We start from the raw sequence: 24379 nt of genomic DNA, 5'->3' as shown, positions 1-24379 counted from the left end.
ACAATTATTCAGACATCTAAGTATATGATATGGTAAAAGAACAGGGTTAATAGATCTAGGCATTGAGCACCAAATGACAGCTAATATCACACACAAAAAAGTAGACATTATATGCTTTCTGATGGAAAAACATAGCACCACTTATGTATGATGTAATCTTGCCTTCAAATTAAACCTCAATCTAACCAAGGCTCTAGATCTCACTACCAATTTACAGTAAACACAGAGGGATGTGTGTAGAATGCAAATGGGCCTTTAAACCAGAAAAATTTAGAACAAATGAAGCAGGTTCTTTAAGAAATAAATTGCAAGGGAAAATGCGGTGGGGGGTAAACAGAGTAAAAGATATTTCTATCAATCACCATGAATGGATCATATTTGGAAAACCTGATTAAAACTGCTAGTACATGGAGGTCCATTTCATTATTCTGTCCTATTTTTGTATAATTTTCCATAACAAGAAGTTTTTGTGTTGTTGTTGTTTAGGTTTTCCTTTTTTAAAGAGAGGCCAAGTCACCTAGATCCTACTTTTGGCTTTTAGATAAAACTGTCACTTTACAATTAGGTTTTCCCTGGGATATTTCTCGTAACTGAGACTGTACAACTTGTATTATTATGTCTATGCAGAAATACTATGCATATAAAGAAATGAGGCTCTAAACTATTCTCAAGTTTTGAAGATTACATTATAAAGTTATTGCTCTAAAAGGTCATTGCTCTAAAAGGTCACTTTCAATCAGCTTCATTAGCAACCAGCCAGAAAAAGCAGCAGCTACTAACTAAAAGGCAAATGAAACAAGATATATCCCAAAATTGAATCATGTTTTATCCTTCTACATTGAAATAAACATAACTGTCACGAAGGTTCAAGAAAATAAATGATACCTAAGGGAATACAAGGCAAAGCTTTTGTAAACAATTTTGGTTTCAAGCTCTTGATAAAAACCTAACACTACTCAAGTCAAAGTGGTCAAGTCAAAGTATATATGTACTTCACAAAAAAGCAGATGACTGGACTATAACAGAAAAAAATATATATATATATAAACAGAAAGCATTTTAAAAAAACAGATAAAAGTTGGTTTACTGTGCAAACCCCTCAAAGACTGTTTCATGCATGAATTTTTTTATTGGGATACCAAGAAGGGAACAAAACAATCCAGTCTAATTGTGTATTATCAAAGAAAAACCCTGGTCAAAAATAGTTTAAAAAATACAGTTTAAAAAGCCAGAAATAGGAAACAAAGTGATGCATCACAAGGTGATTATAAACAATTCAAAGCAATGGCATTTCTAATCAAAGTAGCTCACAAAAATAAGTAAAAAAAAAAATGTCAACTTAAGAAATACCTTATAAAGTGTTAATTCCAAATTGAAAGCCAATATATAAAATTTGACTTATGCCAAAGTAATAGCAAAAACATCTAAAATGGGTTTTAAGAGCTACAGCTACAGAGATAAGATAATTTATAACTATGGAGAACGTTAATTCATGACTGGGAATTAAATGGTTAATTAAAAATCAAATATTATAGTTAATGCATGCTGGGCTTAATACCTAAGTGATGGGTTGATTTTTGTAGTAAACCACCATGGCACGTTACCTGTGTAACAAACCTGCACATGCACCCCTGAACTTAAAAGTGGAAGAAAAAAACCCAACCACCTAAAAACAAAAAACAAAACAAAAAAGGACAAAATCATACAGTGGCCCACATGCCAACTATCCTCGACCTGATATTACAGTCTTGTTTTAGGAAGAGAAAACAGGTTTCTGATTCCCACAAATCATTTTAATTACACTTTGATAATTAAAATAAACTAGGTTACACACACACACACTTTAACAAATATAATGATCATTATACAAACACACACATACACACATTTAGTAAATATAATGAGGACAAAGAAGGTAACACAGAGCAATGAACTTATTACAGAAATATGCCTCTAAATAACTTTTTAAACTTTTATTTAAAGATTTCTTGCATGGCTACTGGGGCTAACACCTAATACACAGGTTGGTTAAAAAAGAAACAAACAAAAAAACAAAACAAAATAAAAAAAAACCCACCAAACAAAACCAAACCAAAACTTAGCGCTGGTACAAACTAAAACCCAAACCCAAACACAATATATGAAAAATCTGAGAAAGGAGCTGTTTATGAAGGATGCATTTTCTAATTAACAAGTAAACAGGAAAGACAATTCAATCTACAATCTACTCTCCTATTAGAATTAAAAATTCAAATTGGGTACCATTTATTCCTTTCTTATATTTTACATTGATTACTTTCATACATAAACTTACTTGTTCATATACTGTGTTTTAGCAGTATTTATCAAAAACAAACTCAAATCAGATGTTTTCACATTTAAAATGACTACATTTCTTTTTATTTCTGTACTTATACACTGTACTCCTACAGTTCCTTAATGCAAAATATTTAGCCATGGGTTATCTTATAAAACTTTCCTGTATACGGCTATTAGAAGCAACACTTACTACTGAAAAATCTTAATAGTTTCCTTAATATTAGACTTAGCAAATAGAACCCTACTAGGCACATGGTAAAATACTAAATCTTTCAACTCTAAAGCACTTCTCAAATATCACTTTTAAAGTTAACCCCTAGCCTACTTTAGTTTCATTGTATTTTAATAAAAATGGCAGAAAAAATAAGAGTTGCATTCATCTTCATTATATTATTGAAATATTTTAACCAGTATGAAAGAAAACTCTCAAGTGAATTTACAAAAATGCAAAAACAGTTCAAACCATATGAAAGAAATAAATATAAATATGGCAAAAAAATAGTACAAATATATATTTTTTCAAGATAGCAGAACTTTAATATATACCTGTCAAATAGCTATGAATATCACTGGAATTCAAAAACTAATTTAGCAATATGTTTATTTAATGACTATTCATGTTTTCAAACAAGTCTCTATGTACAGTAAATATACATAAAGTTCTAATAAACAACAGTGCAATGCTTCCCAAAGTGTTAAGCACTAGTATCAGATTCTTCTAACACAGAAACCTTCTAGTTTGCCAAATGATTGGTTTAAGGATACAGAATATGTCAAATACTCACTTGTGGTTTTCCAGGTCACACTCTCCCGCCAAAAAAACACAAAAGAAACAAACAAACAAAAAAACCCAATCACACACACAACCACAATGTAAAAGGAAGTTCATAACCAGTATTTATATTTTTGAAATATATTTCTTAAAATACACTGCTAAATTCCTTCAGATGTATACTCCAGTTCAGATTTATATAGAATCCTAAATGTGATTATTCTGTTCAGATCCATACAGTATTTCAAACCATTATTTTTAAAAGATGAAATTTTGATTTAAAAAAAAAGTCATAGTTTTACATCTTTCATGGGAAGAAATTTTAGACCCATCTTTCTTCTGGCCACCTCATCAATGATATTTAAATTAAAAATAAACTTACGTCAATAACAGTGTTTTATCAAAAAGTTTTCTTCCAAAAACTTGTACTAAAAAGCTGTAGTATTTGTATATAAGTGATTAACCATATTAAAACCCAGACATTTGTAAGAAGATATAAGTGAACTTTATTTACCTGTATCCTTAACCTGATACTACAGTCTTATACTAAGTATTACTTTTGGGAAGAGAAATAAAATAGGTTTCTAATTTCCACAAAATAGTGCTAGTTATAATGAAGAAAACTAGTTTATAATCCTTCAGAATAAGCCTTCCACTATTTGCAAGATACTATGAACATGTTAGAATTTTACCCCCTAAATGTTTTAGATTTGATGAATATTGAGAAAGGGCTGGTTGGGAGGGTTTAAAAAGTACCTACTACTTTGCCTTTTTATTAACAAAATAATATATTTATGATTCTTCTACTAACTTCCACTTCATTGCACTGGCAACGTAGTCACTTTTTCAAATGACTTATCAATAGAAAAACATATTCTTTCAGCTTCAAAATAGTTGTCATTATTATAATTTTGTAAGACTCCACTGTAGAAGCAATTTAATTACCTTACAAACAAAAAGCACATTTGAAGTTTAGGTAACATTTCTTTCTCAAAAGATAAACGATTCAGAAGGAATATACATAATTATGTAATAAACAAAAACAAAAAACCTCATGTTTCCAGTTTTAATTGTAAAAACAAAAATCTTAAAATACATACATAAACGTAGGAGGAAAAAGGAGATGAATGCCAATATCCATTAGCAAATGTCACCAACTGATTCTATACTTTAGATTTTTCTAGTTAAATCCAATGTTTCCAAGTTTACTCTAAAATTTTCTTTGTATACATTTACCCGTTTGAACATCAACATTAAATAACTAAAACAAGATGGTCCAGAAAATTCTTTCTATAGATTGTTGGCTGAAATGTCTCATTTCTAAAACTAGTACCTCAGTATTCTGAAATGCTCTCTCTGCATCTTTTCATTTCTATTAGTATGTTTAGGACATAAAGCATTAAAATAAGGCTACTGCTAATGTGCCAAAATCCATGTTCACATGACAATATAAGAATTGTTTTCCAAAAAGGAAAAAAAAAAAAACACTAATAATTATCACGTTTGAAAGGCATGTATTTTATTACTCTTGTAGGTATTTTGGACAAAAATATTGACCAGCTAATTATGCTCTTCCACACATCATGTTCACTGAGTTTACTACCACAGTTTTAGTGCAACAAAATATCTTTGAAAAGCCACTCTACAGTAATTATGGCAAGGCTCATTAATATGCAGAGGTAAAGATTTCATTTGTATAGAAACTTAGAAAATAATGTTTGAAAAGGAAAGCCATTCCATCAGGCTAAATATTTTTTGTATATTAAAAAATATATATAAATATTTCTTGAATTAGTTTTATAGTCAATTTTGATGCAGTGTCATTGAGTGGTGATAAATTTTGAGAGGTATATGTTAAACAAACATACTTGAGATTATTGTCTTAGGTAAACATTTAATACACAATGTCAAGGTAGTTCCCTTTTTAAAAAATTTTTGTACCAAATAAGTCATACATTTAATGTTGACATTTCTTCTTACCTGTGTGCCTCACACCAATAAAGTACTCTGCATTAAAATTTAAATCTTGAGACAGTAGTACAGCATTGAAAAAAAATTGTAAAGCAGCTTAGATACACTGAACTCAGATTTTACATTTTCATTTGTCAGATTAGAATATAAAAAGCTTGAAAATCAACTTGAAAAAGCTTATTCTTCCTCAAGAAAAAGTATGAACAATCTGAAAATGATCAACTAGTATGAATGAACATTGTACATAGTTAAGTCACATTCAGTGGTTGCTAAACATACCACTCCCTCCTGGAAATTACGGAACCATCTACATGTGAAACTAAGTCATCTTCATTTTCATCATAATGTTCATCACTGACGAACTTCATTCCCATTTTTAGATCTTCATAATAATCCATTGGTCTTTCAAACCTATTGAGATTTTCTACATTGTTCCACTGAGTTTTTTCAGGCTCTTCTATATAGTCTTTACGTATTAGATTGTTCACTGGATTTTTGTTTTCTTTTTTTACACTATCTGGGTAAGAATCAAGCTCATCTTGTTGAAGAACATCTATTTGTGATTCTTTTTGCATATCTGATGGTGGAATATAGTTCTTGGCAAAGTAGTCTCCACGAAACGTCCGTCTTCTCCTATAGCAGAATATTCCAGCCAAAACACTTACAAGTACTATGAAGAGAGCCCCACCCACTACACTAGCAATGATCGTGGCAATTGTGTCATCCTTAATTGTTGCCAAAGTTGACAATGGGAAGGGCAATTTTTTAGGTTCTGTTGCTAGATCCTCGATGTCAGCAGTTGAGGGATGCCACTGAATTGTAGGCTGAAGGGTGGTAGTAGTAGGAGGATCTAATGGAAACAGTAAAGACAGAGAAGACACAGAAAGGCAAAGAATGTCAATGCAGGCTGATTCAGCAGCATGTTGACAAGACAGCACAGTTAATGAATATATATTCATAGTAACAATAGTTTTTCATTCTTAATTTGATTAAGATTAGAATGTAGTGGTACTTATCTATTTAAAAAGAAAACAAAACTGACATTTAGTCAGTCACCAATAAAGAGAAAGGAATAAAACCTATGGTGTAAACCTATGTTGTAATTCTTCCATTCCAAGTTTATGAGTGATATTGTACTCTAGAAAAGAGGTACTTATTTTTTTTAAAGAAGAGTATTACTTAAGTGTCCCATTACATAGCCAGTTTAAAAATTACTATACAAAAAAAGTAAATCAAATAATTCAAATGTACATTTTCTTAGCCAGTAGCTCAAGAAAATAAAAATAATAAAAAAATTAAAGTTTTTCTCAATATCCATTTTACCTACCAATAATATGGTTTATTTTTATAAGAGCTGAGCATATCTTTAAAAGAATGAAAAACTATAGACTCTTGTTAAGTGGGCATAGTATAAGCTGTTGGTTTAATAATTCTCTCAAAAATATTTTCTTTAAATAAAAAAGCTCAAAATTTTTGGAAGGAGATATATAGTAAATACTATTATTTAGTAATTAAAAAAAATAAAAAAGCATATGCTTAAACTTATGTTAGCCTGACAGGCTATTACCAAATGAGACTAATAGACAAAGTAAAAATATGTTATAAAGTAATTAAAATATCATCGCCATGTCTAACACCCTATGAGCAAGTTATCTAAACATTCAGAAATTTAAAAACTTCAACTATATCTGCAAAATTTAATGTCACTACTTTAGGATGGAGTCTCAAAAAGAACAGCTAATATTTTAGAGAGAACATTCTAATAATACTTAAATATTAGATGCAAATGAACCTGTGTATCGACATTAGATAATAGAGTAAATAGCCAGTAATATTAAAAAGCAACTAAACATAAATAGCAAAAATTAAAGACTGGTTAATTATCAATTAAGTAGTATTTATAGGTCATGTAACACAAAACTGTAGAGTTTGAAGAAAGGATAAGTTTAAAAATATTGTTTCCTTCACAGTGAAAGAAATAAATGACCCAAATGGTAATCTCCTATAATTAATTTTTGAATGAGTGATACTGATAAAGCTTTAAAAAATGATTGTTAGAAAAATACTAAATCTACATGGGGTAAGTTATTCTAATATTACAAGCTAAAGAAAAATACTTACTGAACAGGTTTCATCACGGAATGCCATATGTATAGAATGTGGTAAAAATTTAGCAAGTACAGTATAAAATTTAATAAGTACAATATAACTAATTTTCTATGAGTTTAAATTTATAACCGGTAACCCTGTCAAGTACTTTGAGATGAATATGAGTTATCAGAGTATATTTAAGTGACTCAAGGAAGTTTTAATTTATGAAAACATTCACTAATGGAACAAATTCAATCTCAAGAAAACAAGCGTAGAATTGAAGGATCATGTCTAGTATAAAAGTAGTAAAGTCTCACATCATTCAACTTCACAGCATTAGAACATTAAAAATATAGACTAAAAATGAAATCATTTGTAAGACAATTCATGTATTTTCTGAGGAAGCACGAGTACTGGGAAAGTCAACTTTAATGTATTGAATGTCATCCTTATAATGATTCGCAAAGAAAAAAAACTACAACAAACTGGCATCAGCATATTTAAAGTAAAAATCTAATTATTTATAATTTGCTTTTCTGCCAGTAGAGTTTTAAAGTTTTTCATGGTTCTTTATATGCTAGTTTTTTTCAGAACAGTGACTATACTTGAGCTCTCACCAAATAAGACACATTTTTACCAAGTATCCTAAATAATGAAACCCTAACATTTATTACTTCTACTTGCAAATTTCTTTATATGAACACAAATGGTCATCTATTGTCCATTTCACTCAGATTTAACAAAATACGGCTTTGAGAAAAATCTAACCAAAAGGATTATTTTAAAATCTTATTTTTGTTCATGGTTCTAGAGATGTTTCAACCCACCATCCCACTCCTTAATCAATGTTAAAAAAAAAAACTGAGCCTCACTAGTAATGTCATTCTATGAAAGAAAGGACATTTAGTACTTCATTATTTTGCATTTTAAGCAATGGAAATATGACAATGCATGCAAAATATTTCTTCTGTTTTCTAATTTACAATCAGAGTCATAATTATTATAAGGCAGGATTATTTTTAATCACCATATCATGATGTTAAATCCTTCCCAAAAGCACTCCTCATTTTTCAGTTAGATATTATTTTTCATACTCTTTGCTGACTGTGTGATAAATGAGTATATAATGGATATAATGACTTTCATAGTTCTTCTCACCCAAATGAAGAACTTTAAGTTTCCTTTTCTAATGAATTCTGCCAAACCATAAAACAAGTCATGTAATGCCCCATAAAAGGCATATTTCAGTCTTCTAAGGTATATTTTCAGTGTCATAAAAATTAATTGGCTTATTTTTCTTTTAGACTATCATATGGGTTATTTAAATATATGAAATAAATGCATTTTAAAGTTTAACGACTGCTAAGTAAGCAAATTCTTAAGTCTGATACTACACTTGGATCCTAACATCAATATGACCTGAAATTCAAGTTTTGCACAGGAATAAGAGTTTTAGACATAGTGGCACTTATTTGACATATCAAAATTTGCTTTTCTAAATTTAAAGAGAAGTAACAGGTGTTAAGGGAAAAATATACATCAAAAGCAAACCAGAAAAACACAGTTTCCAGTAGTCAGTAAGTACTAGTCAAAGAGCTACTATACCCCTTGAGAGTATTACTATTATATAATACAGTACAATTTAATAACTGAGGTTGAATATTGCAATCCTAAATCAAAAACCTCTTATCCAAAAATCTTACATTTATCAATATGGGAAAATGTGTAACAAAATTAAGAACAATTTCCCTCAGAGTTGCTTATTCTGTTCTGAGCAGAACTTTCATCTCTAGTCCTAAGATGCATTTATTTAACATATATTAAAAATAATTTCTCAAATTTTTAAATATCTATTTTAATACTGAAGTAAAATTTTTTTCCTAGAGGACAATGAGTACATGCAACAATGAAAAGGATTAATTGGTCATTTATTTTGTGAATTGTGGCTTCTTACTCTTGTAAAAGCCCACTAAGTTTTACTAAATCGTCATTCTGGAAAGGCAGCATTATACCTAGGGCACCTGACATACTTCAAGCAGTTGTTAGATGAGTTAACTAATCTCAGCATAGTATGCTGTATTACAGACTCTGGATAGAAAAGTAAAGTCTAACTATTGATTACTAAAAAAAAAAATTCTCGGCTGGGCACGGTGGCTTATGCCTGTAATCCCAGCACTTTGGGAGGCCAAGGCAGGTGGATCATGAGGTCAGGAGATCGAAACCATCCGGGCTAACACGGTGAAACCCCGTCTCTACTAAAAATACAAAAAATTAGCCGGGTGTGGTGGTGGGCGCCTGTGGTCCCAGCTACTAGGAAGGCTGGGCCAGAGAATGGCGTGAACCCAGGAGGGAGAGCTTGCTGTGAGCCGAGATCGCGCCACTGCACTCCAGTCTGGGCGACACAGTGAGATTCCGTCTCAAAAAAAATAAATAAATAAATCAAATAAAAAATTATCTGCTGGGCACGGTGGCTCACATCTGTAATCCTAGCACATTGGGAGCCTGAGGCCGGTGGATTACCTGAGCTCAGGAGTTCAAGACCAGCCTGGGCAACACGGTGAAACCCCATCTCTACCAAAATACAAAAAATTAGTCGAGCATGGCAGCATGTGCCTGTAGTCCCAGCTACTTGGGAGGCTGAGGCAGGAGAACCGCTTGAATCCGGGAGGCAGAGGTGGCAGTGAGCCAAGATAGCGCCACGGTACTCCAGCCTGGGCAACAGAGCAAGCCTCCGTCTCCAAAAAAAAACCCCCCCAAAATTATGTCATATAATGCCACTTCTTCGAAAGTGCTGAAACTGTGATTTTGTTCATATTTACTCAAAATTTGAGTTCCCTTTTTAAGTTACATAAAAGCAGACTCTGGATTTGTAAATTGATTCCTGATTGTTTTATTCTCAAATTTATTCATTCATGCAACAAAACTTTATTGAACACCTATCATATGCTAAACATCATTGTAGATAATGGAAATGCGGCAGTAATTAAAGCAGGCTTTATGTTTAGACTTATGTTCTGAGGGTAAAAACAGAGAAGCATATAAAAAACAATAAAATTTACATGGCAATACGTGCTAAAAAGAAAAAGAAGGGGACCAATAGTAGTAAAGGGGTGAGAAGGGAGGGTATTTTATTTCAAATATAATCATGAAGAAAGACCTCGCTGAAAAAGGTGAAGGTGAAGGCCTTAAGAAATGAGGTAAAGAACTCAGATGATCCCTGGTAAAAGCATTCCAGGCAGTGAAAACAGTTACTGTAAAAGACTCTGAGGTAGGAATGTGCCTGCTATGTTCGAAGAACAGCAAGGAGTCCAGTAGTGACTCACCCAATGAGCAAAACATGTAAGAAATGAAGTTAGAGAGATCATCTGGAAGGAGGGCTTGTATGGAGTCTTGTAAGTCCAACTTAAGGATTTGGTTTTCATTGTGGGTAAAATGGGAAGCCCATGGAAGGTTTTGAGGAGAGGAGTGACAAGAGCTGACATGTCCTTTAAAAGAACCACCCTAGCTGTTCATTTGCTGACAAACTGAAGGGGGACAGAGGCAAAGTAGGGAGATTAAATGGTTATTGTAATAGTGAAGTAAGAGTGGCTTATGGCTTAGACTAGTGTGCAGTAGCAGTAGTAGAAGAGTTGAAGAACTGGTAAGATTCTGCATTTAACATAATGGAAGAGCTGGTATTGATTTGTTAATGAACTAACTAGGGTGTGAGAGAAAAAGCAAAATCAAGAATAACTATCAAGGGTTGTATCCTGAACAAATGTGAGGAAAGAAGTACCAGTAACTGAAAGAAGGAAGATGGGTACAGAAATATGTTTGGTATCAAGGAGCAACAGAAACATCAGGGCCTCTGTTTTGAATATGTTAAGTTGTAAATACCTATTAAACTACTACATAGAGTTAATGATCATTAACAGGCAACTGGACACACAAGTCAAGAGTACTTAACACTGAACTCAGAATGATAAAAGAGTATAAATCTAGGATACCATTAATTAAATCAGTACATACAAAAGAATCCAAAATGAGTCTGGATATTTATTAATTTATTTTAAATTTTTTTTTTTTTTGAGACAGTTTCGCTCTGTCATGCATGGTACGATCTGGGCTCAGTGCAACCTCTGCCTCCCAGGTTCAAGCAATTCTCCTGCCTTAGACTCCTGAGTAGCTGGGATCACAGGCGCATACCACCTTGCTGGCTAATTTTTGTATTTTCAGTAGAAACAGGTTTTCACCGTGGTGGCCAGGCTGATCTCAAGCTCCTGACCTCAGGTGATCTGCCTGCCTTAGCCTCCCAAAGTGCTGGAATTATAGGTGTGAGCCAACACGCCCAGCCAAGCCTTGATATTTAAATGATTACATAGACATATTGGGTCTAAGGTTTACAAGTAATAACCCACACCAAATTGTACAACAGAAACACAAAATAAACAGTCCTTAAGTATATTTTAACTATGCATTTCCCTGGCTTATTCTCTAAAGAGAGAGAGAGTAATATACTAATATGCAACCTCATTCAGATTTCCAGCTAGGCACAGTAGCTCACGCTTGTAATCCCAGCACTTTAGGAGGTAGAGGTGGGCAGATCACTTGAGCTCAGAAGTTCAAGACCAGCCTGGACAACATAGAGAGACCACCCCCGTCTCTACAAAAAATACAAAAATTAGCTGGGCATAGTGGTGCCCAGCTGAGAACTGTAGTCTCAGCTACTGGAGGCTGAGGTGAAGGACTGCTTGAGCCTGGGAGGCAGAGGTTGCAGTGAGCTGAGATCACACCACTGCACTCACTCCAGTCTGGGCGACAGAGCGAGACCATGTCTCAAAAAAAAAAAAAAAAAACAAAAAAAAAAACAGATTTCCACCAAAGCACTGATAACTGCAGAAAGGGCTAGGGATGTATACAGTTCTAAGCTTCTTGCTAGAGTCACGCAAAAAAAAAAAAAGTTTGCACCTCTATAATGTGCCAGGCACAATGCTCACTGCTGAGTATACAGTCATGAATAAAGGAAGCACAAACTGCTGAATTGTGAAGATAAATAATAAGCAAGGAAATGAGCAAACAACTAAAAACTGGTGAGTGCTGTAAGACAATAACACATTAATACATGGTACTGTTCTTAGACTGATCACACAAGGACGGAGAATATAACACTGAAGGAAGCACAAAATTTCGCCAAAACCTCTAATTTATCTAGTTTTAGATTTGAACAAAGGTAAAACCCTTAACTATTTATTCCATAATTACCACACAAACCTGTGTTTCTTAGGTTCTCTTCCTTTTCCCTCTTAATTTTCCATTTGTTAGACAGGAAGATGGCTACATTCTTGTAATCAGTAAGGAGATGCTCAAAATATTTTATTGAATTTTTATAAATAAGCATTCAATTGGTAATTTATTACTTGCAGCCACAACCAGGAAAAGATGTATTTTTAGCTATTTTATGAATGCCAAAATTTATACTCAGCCAAATTAACAAAAATATTCACAGTGACACAAACAGAATGTGAAAAATCTAAGCTATCAGTGGTTGAAGGGACAGTAAAAAACATCATACATTTTATTTCATTAACACATTTTAAGTAGCATTCCTGTTTCACCTCTTGGTAACACAATATGGTATAGTCCCATATTAAGTGGGAAACAATGTTATTTCACAAGCCAAGTCATCAAATTTAATATTCCATTTTATTAAACAACTGTGTACAAAGTGGCCATCAAAGCAAAAGAAAAAAAAATCACTATTTGTTCTTAAAGATAAAATAATCTAGAAAGTCATACTACGTATTAGAGAAATAGTACTGTTGAACTGAAAAATTAACTATATGTACAGGCATCAAAATGTATATAAACTTGTTGCATAGACACTGATATTTTAATAACGGATGTCACATTACATAGCTATCTCAGGATAGGGTTATTTTATCATATTCCTTTTAGATTATTTGGAAAAACTTCACTCTGAGGAACTGTTATCTTTACAAGTATAAATAATTGCAGCATATTGTTGTTATGATTATTCAGAAATATTTTAAATAACCCATTTTGTAAGCAGATAGTAACTTACCTGAAATGTAGATGACTTTTTGGTCACTTCTTTGACCAAGGGAATTGGTCACTTTACAGATATAAACACCAGAATAGTTGAAAGTCAATGGATGGACAAAATGAAGAGTATTGTCTGAAGCCAATAAACCATCAGGCCATTGTCCATCCAACCTAGATTTTAAAATGCATAAAATTATTTTAAATATCTTCAGACTATATTTATTGACAGCTAGTTAAAATGAGACATTATATGTTTGAGATACTAGTCAAAATAAAAAAGCATCTTTTAGACAAAATTCAGTATGAAAGTATAAAAAAAGTAACAAATTTTCATTTTAATAAAGATGAACTAATAAAGGCCATTAAGAACACCCATTCTTCCAAAATAGCAGTCCATGTAAGAGTGGCACTGCCAACATAATAAAACAGCAGAAAAGCACAGAAAAAATATAATTAAAAAAGTTTTATTCAGAAAACTGGAAGTTAGAAAAACACACTATTTGAAGACATACATACCGTATCAAGTAAATTAAAATTCTCATTGAATCAGAGATCTATTCATGACATAATCTACAATTTTCTTCATGCAAAGTCATCCTACTTAAATACATAATGTTTTAGCACCCTCTATAACATATTTATAGAGCATCATTTAATGCTAATGCAGACACTGTGCTCCATCCAAAGATAGTTTCTAAAGCAGCAAAATGGGTCTTCTTATAAAATAATTTCATGTGTAAGGTGGGCATCTGTGACAATAAAAACCAAGACACCATGTGGTATCAATAATAAGTCTTTTAAACAGTATTTACACTAATTTGGCTAAGAGGTCCTATACCTAGTATACATATTGCTCTAAATCATGTAGAGTCCCACTATGAGAACTCTAAAGCCATTCACTGTAATGGAACTAAGCACACTGCTAAAAATCACTTTTCTAACCAGAGGATACCAAAAAATAAAAAAAAATACAAAAATAACAAATAAGTGTTTTTAAAGCTGAAGGTGTTTTTTTGTTGTTTTTGTTTTTTATTAAAGTAAGAGGATAAGGCCGGGCACAGTGGCTCACACCTGTAATCTCAGCACTTTGGGAGGCCGAGGCAAGCACATCACTTGAGGTCAGGAGTTCGAGACCAGCCTGGCCACCATGGTGAAACCTTGTCTCTAATAAAAATACAAAAATTAGTTCAATATGGTGGTGGGTGCCTGTAATCCCAGCTACTTGGGATGCTGAGGTAGGAGAATCACTTGAACCCAGGAAGGAGAGGTTGCAGTGAGGCAAGATGGCACCACTGCACTCTAGCCTGGGTGACAGAGTGAGACTCTGTCTCAAAAAAAAAAAAAAAAGAAGATTAAAAAGTCAAGTAAACCTAGGTCTCAACTACTACAGTTTAGGCTAAGTAGATTTTCAAAAAGTTTATTCACTTATTCCTTCATTCAATTACTAGGAGCCTACTATTTGCCATACTCTGCTTTGCTGGTGGTGCTGAGATATAGAAGTAAATAAAACATAGTCTCTATTTTCAATTATGTAAGTACATAGAAGATTGATAAATTATTACACAGGGAATAAGAACAATAATAAAAAAGTGGAAAGAAGCAAATCAATACCAAAGAATAGATAGAATAATTTTGTTTTGCAATCTCGAGTGCAGTGAGTGGTAAAATAATCTGTAAAATCTTTTAGAGTTGATAGTACTTTAATTCAGCACTGAAGGATAAAGATAATATGCTTACATGGCTTAAGAAACAAAAATAAAAGCACCCAACCTTTTCCTTTAGAAGGCTTTGGAAAGAAAATTTTTGCAAGTATTGGCTTTCAAAAGGTAAATTCTTTCTACAAGAATAACAATGAAAATAAATTATATATGTCTTAACAATTACCTTTGTACTTTGGGCTCGAAGTTTTAATCCCTTTAATTCTCTGAGAAATTGTAAAATGACTTAGAGTGAGAAATATCTAAATATCACATTAAACCTACAACAAAAGCATATTCTATGCCCTTGTGTCTAGGTTACATGACTTATATTCATTGTCTGTACCTCACAAAAACTCTACGAAGTAGTTATTGGCAAGGAAATTTAGGGTTAGAGGGGTTAAATGACTTACTCAAAAAAGACATATAGAAGTTAAGACACTGGGATGAGAATCCACAATTGTACGGCTTTTAGAAATACTCTATCAAATAAAAATCTTAACTAATGATTGCTTCCCATTTTTTAAAAATGTAAATGAAAATTTTTCTCTACCTTTAAAATAGTATCTATGCTTAAAGACAACTGATTGACCACATATAGTGCTTCCTAACTCCCATAAAATCCCACCAGAAAGAGAACAGAAATTAAAAAGTTATTAAAAACCTTACAGGAGAAAACAGGAGGCAGAATTCAACAGACAAGATGTTTCAACAAACTTTCCGAAGACAGAAAATAGATTTAAAAAACAATATATGCCTTAGGTCAGTGTTTCTCAACCCAGGGATGCTTCAAAACATCCTACAATTCACAGGACTGCCCACTACAAAAAATAATTTCGGCCTAAAATATCAATAGTGCCAAAGTTGAAAAGTTGTACTTTAGGGTGAAGGGTTGCTTATGAAAAGCACATGGATGAGAAAGCAGCCAATTTGGTCCAAAGAATCAAACAAAAATTTTGGAGTTCAACTCAGTGTACCTCAGAAAAACCAGAAGGAGGCCAAGAGCAAGTTAAAAGATACACCACAAAACAACAGATTCCTCCTGACTCTGTACAAATACCAGACATTTATCTCTCGGGCAAAAAAATGGAGGTTAATTCTAGAAATAAATTGAATGGTCACAACATAAAGACTTCCACTCTTCTATTAGTGATATCTGGAGTCTCCCCAGGAAAATAATCACATCTCTACCTGATCACTCTAAGTGGAATCTAATGAGCAATCCCCACTACAGAGAGAGCATCCACTAAGCGTTTTATTTTAATGTTTCACTGTGAAAGACTAAACAACCAACAAAATTAAGAAATATCTACATAATGAAAGACCAAACCAAAAAAACAAAAGAACTTGGAGGGAAAAGAGACAGTATGTAGAAAGCAGAAAAAACTCTCTGGGGAAGAAGTAACTCCAGTATCCCTGGGAAGAAACAAGAAAGATACTACACTCATAAAATAAGAAAAGGGTGCTATGAAAACAACGTATTTTTATAGTTGGCGTATTTTCAGTTTATAAGAGCATCTTCTCATTCTCCAAAGAATATTCAATAAGAAGATGCTCCATCTCATGAGAAGATGCTCTTAAAAACTGAAAACAGGCCAAAAAATTTTTTTATATCATTAAGTCCATGGAAATTTTTTTTAAAAATCAAGAAAACCTTCTAGGAAGAATAAGACCATCTGAAAATATAAAAGAAAGGATATTTATTATACAATAAATAGGAGTTCCAAAAAGAACGAACAGGAATAAAAAAGAGGGAAATGACCAAAAAATAAGAAAATTATTCAAGTTGACAGATACATCTGGAGATCAAAATGGGCCCTAAATACTGACAAAATATGAATAAAAACCTTGGTATAACAGTTTGAAATTTCAGAGAAAGAAAATTATGCACATAGTAACTACACAAGTAAAAAGAGGCAAATATTAGCCATTGGGAAAACAAATGGCTATAGACGAGAAAACAGAAGTCTGGTATATGTCTTAGCTCTTCGTAACATTTACCTGCCCTAGAGAAGCAAACAGTGATTACTGAGTTTAATTAAAAATCGCTAAAATTTCATTTGGACTATGAAAGGTAGGAATGTGTGTATATGGTGTGTTTGTAAATGAAGAAGTAGACATAAAATTATAATTATTTATCTAAGAAGTCAACAGACAATGTCAAAAACTATTAAGTAGTAGCAGCCTAAGACCTCTGACTGCAACTAACCACAAGAAACTGCTAAAATTGCTTAAGTAGCCTCAAAAGATCAGAAATGAGGGGGTAGGAAGGTGGGGACAGGTAGGGCAGGATAAGACAGAAAATTTAATTACAATTTTCATTTTCTGCTATTACTATAATCGTGTATTATACAGATAAAAACAACTTTTAATGGGGATTTAAGAAGGTTTCACTTTTAGATAATTTCTCTTTCAAAGTATATAACATTACCTGCTCCACACAGATTTGAAGGGTGGTGGATTTGCATCAGCATTACATTTGAGATTAACACCTTTTCTTCCTACAAACCAATTTCCATCATACCCTGTTACCGAAACTTCAGGAGCATCTATAAAATAAATGCATGACAGGACAGATTATCTTTTGTTAATGATAAATGCAATACACATGATAAAATATTAACACAACAAACAAAGCCTTAGAAGAACAGGAATCATTTTTCCTTAGTCTCAACATGTATAATCAATATGGAAGACACTACTCCGTAAATACTGGCTGAAAGAATAAAATGAAGAATGAGTACCCCCCAAAATGGCAATTATACTACATACAGTTTGAGTAATTAGAAATGCTAAATGTTAAGGAATATTCATAAACCTATAATCACCAAAAGCAAAATGAAAGAATCCTATTAAGCAAGACGTAGAGATACAGGAACAAAGCAAATATGTTATAGTATTTAATTAAATAAGACATGGCATTTAAGTACCATGTAGTACCAAGTCACCATATAAAACAGTCTTTAAAGAGATATTTAATCTAAAAGGAAATATCTTCTAAGAGATATTAGGTCAACTGCAGAGATTAGATTCCCTATGTTACAATTAATTAATATATTGGGGTCATGTAGAGATGTGACACAGGCTTTCTATGACTACATACTTACAACTGAAGTAAATTAGCTAGGACCTCAAATGTACTAAAACATAAACTTTTATCCATTTCACGTACCCAAAAGTCTTTTAGCATATGTGCAACATAACTAGTTGAATGAGCAATTATCCATATCTACCAGCAATATAAATATATACTTCCAAACTATTAGGTCCAAACCTATCATTCAATCAACCATCATTCTGTTTGGCTCCTAATGAGTGCCAGGCATGGCACTTAGAAATAATACACTGTTTTGGCCGGGCACGGTGGCTCATGCCTGTAATCCCAGCACTTTGGGAGGCCAAGGCGGGCAAATCATGAGGTCAGGAGATGGAGACCATCCTGGCTAACACAGTGAAACCCTGTCTCTACTGAAAAATACAAAAAAAAAAAAAAAAAAAATTAGCTGGGAGTGATGGTGGGTGCCTGTAGTCCCAGCTACTCGGGAGGCTAAGGCAGGAGAATGGTGTGAACCTGGGAGGCAGAGCTTGCAGTGAGCCAAGTTCGCACCACTGCACTACACTGTTTTAGGTATTTGGTATACAACAGACTTTATATACATATAATTTATATTCTAATAGTAATAGGGAAGATGACATTTAAAAATACTTAACTAAAACTCCTTATGAGGGCCAGGAAGAAAAAGAATAGGATGCTAAGAGAGAATATAAAAGAAAGGCCTAATTTAGGTTGGGGATGGGGTTGGAGGTGATAAAAGGCTTCCCCAAGGAAGTGTTAAATTATGTATGATGCAGAGACTCTCTAGCTTTCTGTGAGCTACATAGAAAACTAAGTTAGCAGCATATGATCTGATGAGAAGCTAGAGACAAACCAGATCAGTATTTACCTCTGCCAGGGAAGACTGTTCTACTGGAAAGCAAAGTTTACAAAAGAGTTGTAAAAAATTGAACTTTTAATAAGGTACAATTATCTTAGAAATTTAAAAAAAGAAACAGCAAAGATTAACAAACATTTTTGTAACTTAAAAGTGGTACTAAAAAATGTTGCTGAAAGAACAGTCCAGATATCTGTGAGTTTAGGCATTAAAGTATCCCAAAAGGATACCTCTAAATATTGAGGCATAAATTTGTCATATAAGACAATATTTAAGTTTGTTTACATGTCCTATAGGTCTCCAATTTACAAAAGGAAAAATGTCATGACTATTCTAAGAACATTTTAGGAGTAAGCCAATAAATCAAAACCATATTATACATTAGAAGAAATATTTTATATATCTAAGATTTCATTCAAGCAAACAAAAAACTACAAATTGAAAACATCAGTCATTATTAGACACTGGAAAGGTAAACATATGCATATGCAAAATACATTAACTTCCAATTGGGATGTGAATTTTATGAGACAAAGAAAAAAGTTAAGACTCTGTAAAAGCAAGGTAGGAAAAGGAAAAAGAAAAATTTTAACAGAATTCTCCAGAGAATTAGGAAAAGAAGGTATTAGCATTTAAGAATGCAATGGCAGTAACAGTTTTTGAACGATAGCTTTTCAAGTTAACCCTATAAAGGCTGAAAAAGATCCTGGGAATTAGCTTTAAAAACCATTACACCAAGTGTAATGAATATGTGTAACTTAAAACTCCATGCATGTCATATCAAAAAGCAAATAAGTAGCAACAACAAAAAATAGAATTCCCTCAAAAACACCTAAATTTATAATTTGTACATGGATAGAAGTAAAAGCAGAACCTAAATACTTTTCCTAATGTTGTCTCTAATCTGCCTAATTTTCATTATCTTTGCTATAAACTATCTACAGCCATCACCTTTTCTACTACTTGAAATTTTTAAATGGTATACAAATCACAAAGAATGTATTAAAAACTAAGAAACTTTATTCAAAGGGAAAAGTAGATACAAAAGAATATATAAACACATACACAGGAAAGTATACCTTAACAAAAATACACAAGTAACAAGTGGCTCAGCTTTGAACCTGTATCTACAATGGTTATTATCCAATGATGTATTTAAAATATTGTTTTTTAACCTAAGAAAATTCTTATAACATGATCAATGAGATAAGATTAGAAATAATATTGAAAAATACAGATTTTCAAACTAATTAATATGCATATAGGGAAGTCAAAGAAAACAAGGCCAGGTGTGGTGGCTCACGCTTGTAATCCCAGCACTCTGGGAGACCGAGGCGGGAGGATCACAAGGTCAGGAGATGGAGACCACCCTGGCCAACATGGTGAAACCCCATCTGTACTAAAAATACAAAAATTAGCTGGGCATGGTGGTGCACGGTTGTAATCCCAGCTACTTGGGAGGCTGAGGCAGGAGAATCACTTAACCCGGGAGGCGGAAGTTGCAGTGAGCAGAGATCATGCCACCGCACTCCAGCCTGGCGGCAGAGCAAGACTCCATCTCAAAAACAACAACAAGAAAATAGATGGGGAGCATCAGTGAAACTGAGTAACAGCTCAATTAATTAGAATGCAGAAATTGTTTGTCCTTCAGCATTGTACATTTTGAGGTACAAGTTGCCATAACTCCTTAAGTCGAGCCTACTTTTAAGATCTTAAAAGGAAATGGTTACATTATAATTTTAAGTTGGAGAGCAACTTTAAAGTCATCTGTTCATCTTTACAAAAGTGATTAAAAATGTTTTGGTTAAATGAAATTTCCATGAAAACATAAACAAAATTAAAAGAAAAACAAAAATAAACAAGGACAAGCTATTAAATATTCAAACTAAAAATAGTCTGATAAACATGCTGACAAATATTAAAAAAGCAAATGTTACATTTACTTACACTGTATGTCTAATATGAAAGAGTATCGGATGTCCTTTTCCAAGGCTGGATGTTTTACAACGCAAGTAATTCGCCTTCCTCTAGCGAATCTGGTTGGAAATAGCTTGTACTGGCTGATAATCGTTGCCGTTTCATTTGGAAAAGAAGTTGTAGTGGATTCCATTTCACCAAGATCACCTTCCCAGTCAATATGTGCAACAGGTTTTCCAGTGGCTGCGATACAAATGGCTGCTACTGTTTCATTTCCTCCATCAATTAAAGAATCTGGCCCTTTTATCAGGCTCACAGTGGGTTCAACTGTTTAAATATTTTTTTAAAAATTAGTTACATTCAAACAAGAATATGTTTATATCTTCGCAAGTCACATCTAAACATATTTCACAAGCTTAAGGACAACTGCATATAAAATCTACACACATTTTTTAGGTAATGCCATCGTCAATCACATTATTGGAAAAACTAAAGATCATAAGCCAGGACAAATGAGACCAAGAATTCATACCACCACTACAAAGATGGCTCTACCTGATAAAGATATACATTCGATGAATTCTTTCCAATTTAATATATACAAAAAATTTCTGTGAACTAGATCACAATTCCCTTTATGAGATTAAAGGTATTATTTTTCTGCAAGATAAGTTTTATACATATATAAAAATATATATATAGAGAGAGCTTCATTTTGCAGCAAAAAAATTTTAAAGCAAACACTTTTAAAAATAAGTTATGATTTTGACTTACTGTTAAAATGTTATGAAAAAAAAAAAGTTCCTCTGAACATACGCTTTGGAGATGAAATGTTTTTCTTGGCCCAATAAGTGACTCAATAATTTCATTTAAAACACTGCCTTTTGAACTTTCAACCTTTAACTCCTCATATATCCAAAAGAACCAATTAGGGTTGCTGAATGTGTTCAATTACTTTTATTTACAACATATACTTCAAGGTCATCCTAACATGTACCATCACTAATAGTTAAGTTTATTGGAATGGCCATACCACCTATCTTCTTCCAATACAATAAAGTTCCTCAGCAGGGTAAAGTAACAATGTTAGAACCTCTCAATCTACTCGACCCCCAATATCTCTTATATTTTCACATTTTCCAGCAATTGTTATGTGCTTCTGTGTAAATTCCTCAGTACTGACTTCATAAATGTTGTGTCCAGTCTTTAGTTTATTGTGTGCATTGAGTTTTTATTCCAATGATTTTTTTTTTTTCATTTCCAGGATTTCAAGTTGGTTCTTTCAATACCATCTGTTCTTGATGGTATTGAAAGAACCAAATTTTGTTTCACATTTTACTTTGAAAGCTATTTTTACTTCACATTTTACTCTCATGGATATGATTATTTTCCTTACGTAGTTCCTTTCATAAGATGCATTATTGTAAAATAACAAATGAAAAAGTACATGCAGCACATGCAATGAACAATTTTATAGCAAACATCCATATAACCACCACACATCTTAACAAACATTATTACTGGAACCTCACAAGTCCCTCATACTCCTCTACTACATCTTAAAAACCTGCCTGCCTCAATGTGAAACTATTATATTGACTTTGGAGATCAACTGTTTATTTTTCATTATAGTTCTACAACCAACTCATGCAAATCTAAACAACACAGTTTAGCCTGTTTCTGAACTTTTTAAGAATGGAATTGGACCACATGTATTTTTGTACTTTTTCTTTGACTCAACTTTGTGTTCTGGAGATTCATTCATATTGGAACATTTAGCTTTAATTTATTGTTTTGGAATTCATTTTTTTACTTTTTCATTTTTAGATCATTTGGATTTATATACAATTGTATATATTATTAGTTTTAATTGCTTTATAGTTTATTAATGGACAATGGAGTTCCTGTTTCATCTGAACAATTTTACAAGAAACATTTCCATTCATGTATCTTAGCATATTTGTGCACAAGTATATCCTCAGAATTGCTACTACTTATTTTCAACTTTACCAGATAATTTCAAAAACCTTTCCAAAGTACCAATTTCCTCCCAGTCTTAGCACTCCTGCTGGTCCACATACTCACCAGTTGATATTGTCACCCAGCTGATATTGTCACAGACTTCTCAATGTTTGCAATCTGATAGGTATGTAATGGTATGCCACTGAGATTTTATGTTTAATATCTCAGATTATGAATGAGGTTGAAGATCTTTTCATATGTTTATGAGTCATTTGGAATCTTTTCTTCTGCAAAATGACTATTATAGTCAGCTGTCTATTTTTTTCTTACTGGTGAGTAAAAGTTCTACATAGATTTGGGAAAACAGTCATTTGTGATTATACGTGGTGCAAATACTACATTCCTTAAATTTGGTTCTGCTACTACCTCCATTGAAACTCTAATGTCATCAAAGACCCCTAATCTAAAACTCAACACTTTTATGTCTAGTCTCTTTAACTTTGTCGAATTTGATACTTCAGCACAGCTCTTCCCAATCAGTTGAAAAGAATTAAATCCTAATGTGTTAAAGTATTTGTTGTAAGTAATGAAGTAATTCCTAAGTTATGCATTTAGAATGATACTAGCTACGTGCTGTCCTTAGGAGAAACTAAAAAACAGTCAAAACATTTTCTGTAGGGCTTACTTCTTACTGTGGAAATGGTTGCTAGAGTAACATTTCCTTAAAAACTTTCCTATCTTTTCTTCATATGATATTACTCTGCCTGAGTTCTTCTCATAACTCTCTCTGAGAACTCTTATTTTTTCTAACCTCTTCCTTTAAATAAATAATCAGTCCTGGGCCTGCAATTACTTTTGTATCTCACTTAAAAACTTTTATCTGATAAAGACTACTACCCAGATGATTCTGAACTTTCCTCAATTTTAATACAAGGCTTGACGCCTCAGCTTCTAACTACCTACACCTGGTTATTTCCACCTATAGCTCCTCAAACTCAAACCTAACACCAAAATCATTTTATCCTCCCAATCACCAACACCTGTTTTTCATTCATATGTGCCCATTTAACTAGCGGTAACATAATTTAATCACAAACTTTCAAAACTTATTACTGTAATCACAAACTTTCAAAACCTATTACTGTTCAAACTTTCCTTACTTCTTATATCCAATCAGATACAAAATTCTGCTAATTATTCCTCTGTAACAGTTCCTGTCTTCATTCATGTGGCAGAAATTACAAAATTAATTGCAAGTCTTCATGGCCTCATAGCTGAGACATTATGATTTAAGGACCTCTTCATTTCAATTGATCAAAAACACCAGACCCATCTTCCTAATCACAACTGTCATCACATTGCTCTCTAAATCAGGTCAGTCGTGAGTTAGGCATTCCTCTACGTGATGTGATCAAAGCAGTGTTTCTCAAACTTCACTGTGTATATAAGTCACCGGGGAATCTTGCTAAAATGCAGACTATCATTCAATAAGCCTAAGACGGATCTGAAATTCTATATTTTTAACAAGTTCTCAAGCGATGCCAATGCTGCTGGTCCATGAACTACATTTTAAATAGCAAGGGTCTGAGAATAGCAGACAAGTGAGAGGCAGCACAACTACTGAATACAAAGTATGAATTTCCAATAATATAGAGCTCAAATTCCCTGTTCTAGCA

General features: G+C 32.9%; 1 protein-coding gene across 4 annotated transcripts in view; it reads right to left on the bottom strand.

Annotated features, from left to right (window-relative positions):
• NECTIN3 (nectin cell adhesion molecule 3) overlaps nt 1–24379 on the bottom strand; it is a 126971-nt gene that overhangs the window by 63037 nt on the left and 39555 nt on the right. For 2 of the 4 annotated variants that reach the window (XM_025377255.1, XM_025377256.1), the window contains exons 3-5: nt 20772–21068; nt 17324–17441; nt 13215–13366 (exon numbers count right to left, since the gene is read on the bottom strand). In XM_025377255.1, the coding sequence (XP_025233040.1) occupies nt 13215–13366; nt 17324–17441; nt 20772–21068 (567 nt within the window). Of the gene's footprint in view, nt 1–1948; nt 5913–13214; nt 13367–17323; nt 17442–20771; nt 21069–24379 lie in introns of those variants that run through there. The other 2 variants (XM_025377254.1, XM_025377258.1) reach the window with 2 other exon arrangements.

This window comes from Theropithecus gelada, chromosome 2 (genome assembly GCF_003255815.1).
Source record: "Theropithecus gelada isolate Dixy chromosome 2, Tgel_1.0, whole genome shotgun sequence".
In the NCBI taxonomy this organism is placed as follows: domain Eukaryota; kingdom Metazoa; phylum Chordata; class Mammalia; order Primates; family Cercopithecidae; genus Theropithecus; species Theropithecus gelada.
This window is presented reverse-complemented; position numbering and strand designations above follow the sequence as displayed.